Here is a 13,313-nt window from a genome sequence, read left to right as displayed (position 1 = left end):
ATGAGCTTCTCTTTGGCGTAATAGCTGAGAAGGCTTGGAGAGAGTGAGAGAGAGAAAGAGCAAGAGAGCAAGCAGGGAGCACACTGTGAAATAATAAATCAGACCAGCTAATGCTCTGAGCATTGGGGCTTTTATGAACAATTTTTGGGATGCTGCTTTGGAAGGGAGTTTGGTTTCATAGGTTCTCTTTGTGTCTCTTTTCCCTCTGCAGAATGTCACCCCTCCTGCAGAACCTGCCAGGGCAGAGGATCGTTCTCCTGCTCCTCATGTGACACTGACCTCGTTCTGTCCCACCTTGGAACCTGCAGCACCACCTGCTTCCCAGGGCACTATCTCAGTGACAACCATGCATGTCAGCGTAGGTTTTTAAAAATGAACTTTCTCTCTTTTCCTGCTCTTCTGGGGTCATTGAAGGAAATATGAGTCTTGCTTCCATATTCTTATCTTTAGCTTTTATTTTTATAAAAGGAAGAAAATTCATCTAAAAAAGCATATAGATGCCATGAGCAGATTTAAATAAGATTTTACTCAGATACCAGCCTAACTGGAAGTGGTGGGTGGGGATCTCCTTTGCAAGTACCACCTGTGTGATCTTGAGCTGGCCACTAAATCTCTCTATTATTTAGTTATCTCATTTAAAATACAAGAGTATTAGTCTGTTTCCTTTTATGGTTTCTCTTAGCATTTCAATTACAAGATCCTGAGCAGAGCTCATTCTAGTATACAATCAGTGACCTAAGCACTTCTCTGGATTCAATATGTTTTCAACATGTATTTGCTGAATATTGACAATGTACGATGCTTGACATGTACAAAGCATTTATTTTCTGCTCAAACTGTAGTTATTTTGTCTTGCAGTAGAGTTCCTTGTATAGATGTCTTATTTTTCAAATAAGTCAAAATATGATCAATTACCTTAGTCAGACAAAACAAAGAGTTAGAATAAACTAGGGAAAGGGAAAATCTAAGTGGAAAAAAAATTAAAATTAGAAAATTCTTCACAGATGAAGGAACACTTTTGAAAGTAAGCTGAGACAGCTTACTTTATTTTAATCACTGAAGTGTCATTTAAAAAATTGTTATACTTTCCCATTTTGAAAATGACAATTAATAAATACATTGCCAATGTTTCAATTTTATGTCCTAGGAAATAGAATGTTGAAGGAATTACAGAGTATTGTTTAGGAAAATAGGCTCTAGAGTCAGGTGATTGGAGTTCACATCCTACCTCCCACTTACTAGCTTTGTGATCTTGAGCAAGTGAATTAATCACTAAGCCTCAGGGTGTTTGTTGTTGTTGTTGTTGTTTCTATCAAGGGGGGTTATAATAGTACTTATATCTAATGCTATTACACTTAGCACAGACCCTAGCAGAAACAAGCTTTCAGTATAGCTATTGTTGATATTGTTATCATTATCATCAGCATCAGATGGACTAAGAGGCAAATCAAGCTTTAAAAAATATTTCTATTTTAAACACAGAAAGATTGGTAGTAGTTTATTGAAATGCTGACAGGATTTGCACTTGAAATGAAGTTATAGTAACTTATAATTTTGTTCCATTTATTGAAATAACATACATAAAACCCCCTTTGAACTGATGCAAAGATTTCTTCACTTTTGCAATAAAAAAAAAGTTGCTTGGAAACATACCCCAAATAAAAGGACAGAAGAAATCTTTAGAAAAAAAGAGCTAAATGAACTGGAGGCAAGCAATTTACCAGAAATAGAGTTCAGAAGAATGATTATAAGGATGGTCAAGGAACTTATTGAAAACTGTAAGGAACTTAGTGAGAACTATAGGGAACTTAGTCAAAATTATCACAACCTGAAAAAGGACATAGGAACCATAAAAAAGAACAAGTCAGAAATGAAAAAACTGTCTGAAATGAAGAATGCACCAGGAGTAATAAACAATAGGTTGGATGAAGCAGAGGACTGAATCAACTATTTGGAAGACAAGGTAGAAGAAAACACTCGATCAGAGCAGCAAAAAGAAAAAAAAAATTAAAAGATGAATATAGATGAGACAATATGAAGGGTAACAACATCTGTATCACAGGGGTACCAGAAGGAGAAGCGAGAGAGCAAGGGATCAAGAACCGGTTTGAACAAATAATGACCAAAACTTCTCTATCCTGGTGAAGGAAAAAGACACACATAAGTCCAGGTAGCACAGAGTCCCAAACAAGATGAACCCAAAGAGGTCCACACCAAGACACATCATATTTAAAATGACAAAAGTGGAAGACAAGGGGAGAATCTTAAAAGCAGCAAAAGGAAGACAGCTACCTACAAGAAAGCTTCCATAAGATTGTCAGCTGATTTCTCAACAGAAACATTTCAGTCCAGAGAGGATTGGTATGAAATATTTAAAGTGATGAAAAGCAAGGACCTACAACCAAGACTACTTTACCCAACAAGGCTATCATCTAAAATTTAAAGAAAAGTAAACGAGTTTTCCAGACCAGAAAAGCTGAAGGATTTTGTTACTGCCAAACCAGTATCACAGAAAAAAAAAATTAAATTGTCTGCTTTAAGAAGAAAAAGGAAGAGGAGGAGGAGGAGGTGAAGGAATGGGAGAGGGAAAGGAAGAAAGAGAGGGAGAGGGAGAGGAAGAAGGAATAACAGAAACAGAGGGACATATTTAAAAGAATAAAATGGCAATAAATATGTACCTATCAATAATCACTTTAACTGTAAAGGTCTTAAATAGCTCCAATCAAAAGACAGAATAGCAGAATGGATAAGAGAAAGAAACCCATATATATGCTGTCTACAAGATACCCACCTCAGAAAGAAAGATACACACAGACTAAAAGTAAAGGAATGGAAAAAGATATTTCGTGCAAATGGAAAGGAAGAAAACCTGCAGTAGCAATCTTATATCTGATAAAATAGGCTTTAAAACAAAGGCAACAGTAAGAGACAAAGAACACTATATAATGATGAAGGGAGCAATCCAACAAGAGGTTATAACCTTTGTAAACATTTATGCATCCAACATAGAAGCATCTAAATATGTAAAGCAAATCTGAATAAACATAAAAGCAATTGACAATAATACATTGATAGTAGGGGATTTTAACACCCCATTGACTTCAATAGGTAGATTTTTTAGACAGAAAATCAACAGGGAGACAACAGCCTTAAAGAATACACTACATCAAATGGATTTAATTGATATTTTAATAGCATTTCATAGCAAAGTAGCAGATTATATATACTTTTCAAGTGCACGTGGAATATTTTCTAGGATAGACTGTATGTTAGGACACAAAGCAAGTCTCAGTGAACTTAAGAAGATTGACATCAAATCAAGTATCTCCTCTGACAGTCATGTTATGAAACTAGAAGTCAATCACAAGAAAAAAAACCCTGAAAAACACACAAAAAACATGGAAGCTAAATTGCATGTTACTAAATAATGAGTGTGTTAATGATGATATCAAGGAAGAAATCAAAAAATACTTTGAAACAAATGAAAATGAGAACACAACTATCCAAAATGTATTAAACAGACAAAAAAAAGCCACCTTAAAAGGGAAATTCATAGCATTACAGGCCCATCTCAAAAAACAAGAAAAATCTTAAATAAACAATCTAACTTTACACTTAAAGGAACTTGAAAAAGAACAACAAAGCCCAAAATGAGAAGAAGAAAGGAAATAATAAAGATTAGAGCAGAAATAAACAAAATAGAGTTGAAAGAAATACAAAAGATCAATGAAATTAAGAACTGATTCTTTGAAAAAGTAAATAAGATTTATGAACCTTTAACCAGACTAATCAAGGGAAAAAAAGAGGACCCTAGTAAATAAAATCAGATGAAGAGGAGAAGTTACAACTGACCCCACAGAAATACAAAGGATTGTAATAAAATATTATGAACAACTATATGCCAACAAATTGGGCAATCTGGATGAAATGGATAAGTTCTAGAAAAGTACATTCTTTCAACCCTGAATCAAGAAGAATGAAAAAACCTGAATAAACAGATTAAAAATAGTGAAATTGAAGCAATATTCAAAAAATTCCCAACAAACAAATATCCTGGACCAGATGACTTCACAGGTGAATTTTACCAAACATTCAAAGAAAAACTCACACTTATCCTTCTCAAGATATTCCAAAATATTTAAGAGGAGGGAAGACTCTGAAGCTCATTTTATGAGGCCAGCATTATCCTAATTCCAAAATTAGATTAAAATACTATAAAGAATGAAAATTATACGCCAGTATTCCTCATGAACTTAGGTGCCAAAAATCCTCAACAAAATATTAGCAAACTGGATCCAGCAATACTTTAAAAAGATCGTACACCATGATCAAGTAGGATTTATTCTGAGGATGCAAGGTTGGTACAATATCCACAAATCAATAAATTTGATACACCATATAAACAATATGAAAGATAAAAACCACACGATCATATCAATATCATGCAGAAAAAAGCGATAAAATCAGCACCCATTTATGATGCAAACTCTCAGCAAAGTTGGAATAGAGAGAGCATACCTCAACATAATAAAGGCTGTATATGACAAACCCACAGCCAACATCATACTCAATGGGCAAAAACTACAAGTGTTTCCCTTAAAATTGAGAACAAGAAAGGGCTGTCCACATCACAATGTTTATTCAACATAGTACAGGAGGGCCCAACCACAGCACTCAGACAAGAAGAAGAAATAAAAGGCATCTGAATTGGAAAGGAAGAAGTATAACTGCCATTAATTTCAGATGACATGATAATGTATATAGAGCACACTAAAGATTCCACCAAAAAATTGCAAGAACTGATGAATAAGTTCAGTAACAAAGCAGGATACAGAATAAATATCTAGAAATCAGTCGTATTTTTATACACCAATAATGAACTAACAGAAATGGGAACTAAGAAAACAATCCCAGTCACAATTCCTTCAAAAAAGAATAAAATATTGCCCTGGTCAGTATGGCTCAGTTGGTTGGAGCATTGTCCCATACACCAAAAGTTTGGTGGTTTGATTCCTGGTCAGTGCACATACGTAGGTTGTGGGTTCAATCCTCAGTTAGGGCACATATGGGAGGCAACCAATTGGTGTTTGTCTCTCGTTTCTTCCCTTTCTAAAGTCAATAAACATTAAAAAAAAAAAAGAATAAAACCTCTAGTTATAAATTTAACCAAGTTTTAGAAGACCTGTTCTTGGAAAATTATAAGACACCAAAGAAAAAAATTGACAAGAAACAGATAAGTGGAGGTACATATCGTGTTCATGAATAGGGAGAATTAGTATCATTAAAATGTCCATACTACCCAAAGCAGTCTATGGATTCAACACAATTTCTACCCAGACACCAATGGTGTATTTCATAGAACTAGAACAAATATTCTAAACATTTATATGGAACCACAAAAGCCCTAAACAGCAACAGTGATCTTGAGAAAGAACAAATCACACTATCTGATCTCAAACTATACTATAAGACCATAGTTATCAAACAGCATAGTACTGCATGAAAACAGATATATACAGTACAATGGAAATGAATAGAGAGCCCAGAAGTAAACCCACACCTTTTGAGTCAATTAATATCCAACAATGGAGTCAAGAACATACAATGGGGTAATGATAGTCTATTCAATAAATGGTGTTGGGAAAATTGGACAAAGACATGCAAAAAATGAAATTAGACCACCTTCTTACACCATATGCAAGAATAATCCCAAACAGATTAAACATTTAAAATGCAAGATGCAAAACTGTGAAAATCCTAGAAGGAAACATAAGCAGTAAAATCTTGAATCTTCCTTGTACTGACATATATATATATATATTTTTTGATGCATCTCCTAAGACAAGGGAAACAAAAGAAAAAATAAATAAATGGAACTATGTCAAACAAAAACATTTTTGCACAGCAAAAGAAACTATCAACAAAGAGAAAAGATAACCCACTGAATAGGAGAACATATTTGCCAATGACACATCTGATAAGGGGCTAATATCCAAAATTTATAAAGAACTAATAACACCAAAAAATAAAAAGAATTCAATTTAAAAATGTAGACTTCCGGCCAAGATGGAGGCTTAGACGGACACGCTAGGTCTCCCTCTACAACTAGAGAGGAATACAACTACTTCAAAACAAAGGATAACTAGAAATTCCAGAAAATAAAACTACACGGAAGCCCAACATATGAAGTTATAAACCAGTGGTGCCATTTGGGCAGGTAAGAGTTAAAGAGGGCAGCGGTGTTTGCGGTCGCACCTGGAGCGGCGTGCGGCGAGGAATCCCGGCTGCAGTCAAGCCCCTGGCAGTGCGCGACCCCGGCGCTGGGGAGAGCGGCCTCCGCATCACCTTGAACAGTGAGGCCCAGGGGGGCGGGAGGACGGATCCCGGTCTCCTAGCTGAATAACTGTGTGAATCCACCTTGGACCCCCGCCCCCAAAGAAAGCACCACAGGGCTGCGAAATAGGTCGCAGACAGGCAGGCGCCGGCCGGTCGCTGAATTGTGACGCGTACACAGGCACTGCCCCTTACAGCCGGCCCAAGAAAACAAAACACATCTGTCAAAATAAGGCAGACAACTATAGAAATCCCGGTGACACAGCTCACCAGGCAACAGATAGAGAACCTGACAGATGAACAGATAAGAAACCTGTCAGAGGCTCAGTTCTGGGCCATTGTTATCAGGTGGCTTACAGAATTCACAAAAGAGCAGGAAAAAGATAAGAAAGAAGCGAAAAACATTCATAACGAAAGGAACAAAACCACATACGAGACAGATGGTGAGGAAAAAAAATCCAGAGTTCATTTCAACAAACTGGAATATGGAGAAGGAACAAGCAGTCAACCAATGCAGCGAGAGGAAATGGGAAGCAACAATGAGAGGATCAGAAACCTCTGGGACAGCTATAAAAGGCCCAACATAAGAATCATTGGTTTGCCAGAGAGCGAGGAAGATGAACTAGAACTTGAAAAATTGAGTGAAAATATAATAAAGGAGAACTTCCCAGACTTGGGGAAGGGAATAGACTTGCAGGTCCAGGAAGCAAGGAGAGTTCCCAAGAGACTGGACCCAGGGAGAACCACTCCAAGACACATTATAATCAAAATGTCAAAAATTAAAGATAAAGAGAGAATCTTAAAAGCAGCAAGAGAGAAGAAAAGAATTATGTACAAAGGGGTCCCAATTAGACTATCAGCTGACTTCTCAAGAGAGACCCTACAGGCAAGAAGGGACTGGCAAGAAATATTCAAAGTAATGAAAATCCAAAACCTACAACCACGAATACTCTATCCAGCGAAATTGTCATTCAGAATAGAAGGACAGAGAAAGTGTTTCCAGGACAAAATAAAACTGAAAGAGTTCATTAGATCCAAACCACTGTTATATGAGATGTTAAAGGGACTGGTTTAAAAAACAGAAGCTAGGGAGATGAAACAAAGGCAAACTAAACAGGCAACGAGAGTGGAAAAGGAACTGTGGGTACGGGAAGCATATTGGGGGGAGGTCAACAGGGAGGGGGAGTGGGGAGAGGGAGGGAGATGATATAGGAATTGGGGATCATGGTAGGAGGGAATGGAATAGACGGAGAGAGGTTGGGAGGAACTGTATGCACAACTAATGGACATAATCTAAAAGGGGGGGACAACTGGAGGGAGGGGGGCCACCGGGTGGAGGGGAGCAGAGGGAAGGGAAATTGGCACAAATGTAATATTTTAATCAATAAAACACATTAAATCTGAAAAAATTAAATAAATAAAAAAATGATAAAAATGTACAAAGAACCTGAATAGATAAATCTCCAAAGAAGACATACAGATGGTCAATGGACATATGAAAAGATGCTCAAAGTTACTAATCATCAGAAAATACAAATTGAAACCACAATGAGATCTCAACTGACACCTGTCAGAATGGATATTATCACTAACTCAACAAACAAGTGTTGGCAAGCATGTGGAGAAAAAGGTACCCTTGTGCACTGTCGGTGGGAAGCAGATTGGTATAGCCACTGTGGAAAGCAGTATGGAATTACCTCAAAAAATTAAAAATAGAACTTCTTTATGACCCAGCAATTCCACCTCTGGGAATATATCCAAAAAAACCCAAAACACTAATCTGAAAAAATGCATGCACCCTTATGTTTATTGCAGTGTTATTTACAGGAGCCAAGATTTAGAAGCTGTCCAGGTGCCTATCTGTAGATGAGTCTATAAAATATCTGTGGTACATTTACACAATGGAATACTACTGAGCCATAAAAATGAAGGAAATCTTACCGTTTCAACAGCATGGATGGACTGGAGGAGCATTATGCTAAGTGAAATAAGCCAATCAGAGGATGACAACTACCATAGATTTCACTCATGTGGAATCTAATGAACAAAATGTACTAACAAGCAATATCAAGACAGACTCATAGATGGAGAGCAGGCAGACAGCTGTTATGATGGATGGCGGGGTTGAGTAGAATGGAAGGATTGAACAAAAAAGAAAATCAGAGAAAACACTCATGGACAGGGACAATAGTTTGGTGATTGCTGTGGTGGGGTGGGAGGTGAAGGCAGTTACATAGGGGATAAATGGTGATGAAAGGAGACATGATTTGGGGTTGTGAGCACACAGTACAGTGTACAGTTGATGTGCTGTAGAATTGTGCATTCAAAACCTGTATAATTTTGTTAACTAGCGTTACCCCAATAAATTCAATAAAAAGGAAAAATAGAATACTTTAGGTATAATATAGGTGACAAAAATATGTTGCATTAAAATATATTTTTCTGGGAAGCTTTTGCCTTGGTACAGGGTAATCTCTGCACAAATGCATTTGCTATGATAACATGTAAATGAGATTTTATAGGCTATTTCCATTTAGTTATGAATTTCCCAACTTTCGTTATTTGATAAAACTTAAGTTTCATTCTTCCTATGATTGAATAAAGCATGACCCTAAGTTGGGATATCTGAGTTTCTAGTATGTAAAAAAAAGAAAATCAACGATGTTCCTTTCTAATGCTCATCATTATAAACAATTATAGGCCTGATAGTTTTAGAAAGTGTGCAGTAAAGGGCTTTTAAGAAAATATAGTCAGTATTGAGGAGAGGCATTAATAACCAAATTATAGAAGAAAGCAAGAGCTGAAGAGCTATCTACTATTCTCTTAAAGAAACCCTTAGAAATTACTCACTGAGCTCTAAAATTTAAGGATGACCAGCTGAGACAGGAACTTTTTTAAAAAAGCAGTGATTAATGAGATTCTCAGTACTTGAAACTGTCATGCTTTAGAGCAAGAGGAGGGCTCCAGGGCTACCTGATCCAGCCTTGCACCCTCACTCACTTTTACAGATGAGGATGGAGCCGGGTCCATATTTGAAGGGCGGTAGTTCTTTGGTTGTTTTGACAGTTTTTTCCTCCTCGGCCTTAGAATCCATGCCCCCCCCCCCCCCCCAGCAATGTAGAACAATTGTCCTCCCTCATTCACATGACTACCTTTAAAGGTTTGAAACTAAGTACTCTCTCCCACTTGGGACTTCTCTGCTCCAGGCAGAATTGAAGCCAATGGAGTATTTAAGCAGGAATGGATGACCATCTCTCAGAGCTGCAGTACAAGCAAAGTCTATTTAAGGGAGAAAATGGAATTCATAAGCCGTGAGGTCACTTCCTCCATTAACAATGTTTTAACTGTATCCCTGCTTTCATTGCTGGTTTCTGGTCCACTCACCTCCTTCTTCACTGTCCATTTTCCATGGGGTCAAGGACCTCAGAGAGCACCTGCTACTCCAGTTGTGGTCATACCAACATGACTGCAAGAGAACTGATACTTTGTATGGTCTGAATATCATAGGTTGGAGAAAACACTTCTTTCCCACATTCCTCTGAAGATGGAAGCTGAGAACCTAAGGAGCTTTGGTATGTGCAGAATTGCTCTGAGTGAGCAATTTGTGGATTGCCTTGGAGAAGGATGAGGGGTTAGATGAGAGAGGAAGAATGGGTCAGGTAGAAATGGTGGAAGACCCATGCTTCTCAGTGTGACACTGTTGTATCCCTCCAAAGTCTCCTAACATTTCAAATGATCAAAGTGAATCCATTTCTCGTGGAAGTCAGTGAAGGGGCTGAGTTTTACACTGAGGTAACAAGAAGAAATGAAAAACTGCATAAAAGGGTTCAGGAACATGGAGGCAGACAGAAACTTGAGGAAATAAATGCAAGACACAGGGCTGTGCATTGACTGTGATCCCCGCCTGAGGGATTGGCATTTGGACCTGGTTTTGCAGCTCCGTGTCAAGCAGGGGGTTCCGCTAACATTTAGTTTACATGAAGGCTCTCCAGCTTAAGATTGCATTCATTGTTCAGTAACCATATAACACTTTTAGTAAGCTTTTAATCAACTGTAATTCTCAGATCCCTTTTTATGGGAATTGCTGTCTAAGGTCTTTTGTATCCTCTATTTATGTAATTTGTTATGGAACATAAATACAGGACTTACAGTTTTGCTTATTTCATCTGATTACTTTTAGTGTATTGCTTCAACTGGCTAAAATAAGTTTGAGTTGTTATTCTTTCAGCTGGTAAATCTTAACCAGTGTGTTTCCTGTGTAGGTATATATGGCATATTTAAATATCATTAGCATGACATCTTTGTTTTCATTAAAGTTAATAAAAATATTGATTACATAAAAATTTAAGACTTGATCCTAATATTCTATAAAACATTTATTTTACCAGCTACAAAGATTTACTGATCACTTTTTGTGTATGCATTTCAACCATCTTCAAAACCACCTGCAACTAACAGACCCCTTTATTCTTTTACTCACAAGTTTATCTTTGGGATTGTCATCAAACACTTGGTCAAAATTAAGATAAACCATGTATAGAAATCCTAGTAGAAAAATGGGCAAAAGTTTAGTGTTACTTAAATTTCCAACACTTAAAATATTCTTTTATAATTATCCCCAAATTATCTGAAGCTCCCATTTAGAATTTTTCCTGGGATCTTTAATTACAAATCTGCATACTCTAATGAGTATGTTATACCAATGGCTTTGGTAAAATAAGCGGGTTTTCTTTCTTTTTATTTTGCAGGGAGGTAATTTTCCTCATTGTGCCTCATGCTTTGATATCCCATAGATCTAAAACGCACCTGGTCACTCTGTAGACTTCTCCTCTGACCTATACTTAGGATTTCAGAATGAGAAGAGATGCTAGTGCTTGAGTATATATAATTAAAATATCTGACTTCTTTCATTTGTGTAACAAGTGTTTACTGAACACCTACAAAATGATAGATAACCAGCTAGGTGCTGGGATTATTGCAAGAAACAAAACAAACCTGGGCTTAGCTTTCATGAAGCTTACAGCTTAAAGGACGCAGATGTTAAATAATCATTTAAATGAAAATTATTATGTATGGCATGAAAGAAATATATAGAGTGTTAAAGAAGCAGTAACTGGAAGACCTATTCTAGACTGAAGAGTCAGGGAAAGCCTTTTTGAAGAAGAGACTAAAGAATGAGTAAGAGTTAAAAGACAAGAGGCCTGGAGATTATACTAAGAGGACTCAAATACCTGCGTTAGGATTTCTAGGTGGAAAGAATAAGGGAATGATGGAGGAGCAGTATTTGCATAAATGAAAGCTGGACATTTTCCAGGATTCAAGAAAAATGTGAGTTCATAAATGAAATTGACCTCTGAAGCCTGAACAGTATGAATAAAAGTATTGCTGGTGGAAACATGGGAGATAGATTGCAAGAGGGCCAGACTAGATTTGGGGAAACTAATTAGGAAGCTATGGTAGTAGACAAGCAGGAGATGATGATGGCTTGAATGTATTGGTGGCATTTGTGGATATGGAGAAAAGCAAAAAGTTCTGAGACAAATAGAAGTGTTCAATTAAATAGGATCCAGTGAGTGTTTGGGAGTGAGAAAAAGGGGCGTGTCAGAATAGACTCCCAGGTCTGTAGCATGAACAGCTGAGTAGATGGAGAAATGCCAGTTGCTAAATTGGAGAAGATGGAAGTATAATCAGATTTGGGGATCATTCATGAATTAAGTGGCTGCTGAGAATCACAACTGGCCAAATCAATAAGCCAGGTTACCTTAAAGTCCTTTGTATCTTAAAATACAGTATTTTCTGAGTTCCACAATAAAGTCGTTGCCTAATTTTAATCTTGGCATCACAGAAAATCTGAATCTGTGTCACAGACTATAGGGGGCTTGATTCCTTAAGAAGTAAGGTTCAAATAAAACTCTTATCATTTCAGAGATCTTGGACTAAGTATAAATTCTGTTGCTGAATCACAAGGCAATTTAGATATGGGATTTTAGTTCTTGGGTTTATAATTTATCTTCTCTGGAAAATAAGATTACCTTTTTTTTTTTTGAAAGTAAGACTAATGTTTTCTGTTTCTGTCGATCACGGGAAGGTTATGAGCCATAATTAAAAAACAGGTTGGAGCAAGGCTTTGTTTCTTGCAGCATCTGTCTAGGTTTGATCAGTGCTTAAGTATTTGCAATTATAATCATCTGGTCATTTCCTTTTCCTATCTGCTCAGCATGCAACACACATTGCAGAAGCTGTGATTCACAGGCCAGCTGTACCTCCTGCCGAGATCCCAACAAGGTCCTGCTCTTGGGGGAATGTCAGTATGAGAGCTGTGCCCCACAGTACTATCTTGACTTTTCCACCAAGACATGCAAAGGTAAAGCTCTTCCTGAATCATACAAAATTCTTTTTGCTCAGTGATACCCCCTTTACTGTAGACGTTCAATATCCTACATGGGGAAAACACTCATCATACATTTAGACTTTCTCTGATAATAGCAAGAAGTCATTACATATGTATGTATTCACTTATTCTCTCTTTAATTCATTTGTTAGAGGTTTGATTGGGGAGGTGAAAAAATTTATTTGCTCAACAAATATTTTTTGAGCACCTGCTGCCTGCTAGACATTGTGCAAGGTATTGGTAACTAGACCAGGGGCAGCAAACTGGAAACCCTCAGGTTGTATTTGGCTCACCTAATTTCCCAGTGTTTTAAAATGTTTAATATTTGCCTTTAAAAATCAGGAAACCTCACATACAAAAAGTGACTCTTTCAATTTCTTCTGAAAAAATCTGAAGATCTGGCAAAACTGGATTTGCATTCCCAGAATGCAACAAGAAGTTGGAAACGAGTAGCTGTTACCTCCGTTGGATGGAGCATGATCTCTGTGTGTCACCACTGTCCCTAGCATTCTCTGTTGCATCACACCAGGCCTATTTCAGAGATTTACATTATTTTCTTGGGCACTGTAGGCACGTGTACTTACGACTC

At 37.2% G+C, this 13,313-nt stretch overlaps 1 protein-coding gene across 1 annotated transcript in view; it reads left to right on the top strand.

The window, feature by feature from the left end:
* The window catches only part of FRAS1 (Fraser extracellular matrix complex subunit 1), a 461,942-nt gene that overhangs the window by 275,513 nt on the left and 173,116 nt on the right, over positions 1 to 13,313 (top strand). Inside the window, exons 22-23 of the mRNA XM_090266724.1 lie at positions 212 to 358; positions 12,551 to 12,697. Of these exons, the coding sequence (XP_090122850.1) occupies positions 212 to 358; positions 12,551 to 12,697 (294 nt within the window). The remainder of the gene's footprint in view (positions 1 to 211; positions 359 to 12,550; positions 12,698 to 13,313) is intronic.

The sequence above is a fragment of the Furipterus horrens genome, unplaced genomic scaffold (assembly GCF_987537825.1).
Source record: "Furipterus horrens unplaced genomic scaffold, mFurHor1.1.pri manual_scaffold_2, whole genome shotgun sequence".
Taxonomy (NCBI): Eukaryota; Metazoa; Chordata; class Mammalia; order Chiroptera; family Furipteridae; genus Furipterus; species Furipterus horrens.
This window is presented reverse-complemented; position numbering and strand designations above follow the sequence as displayed.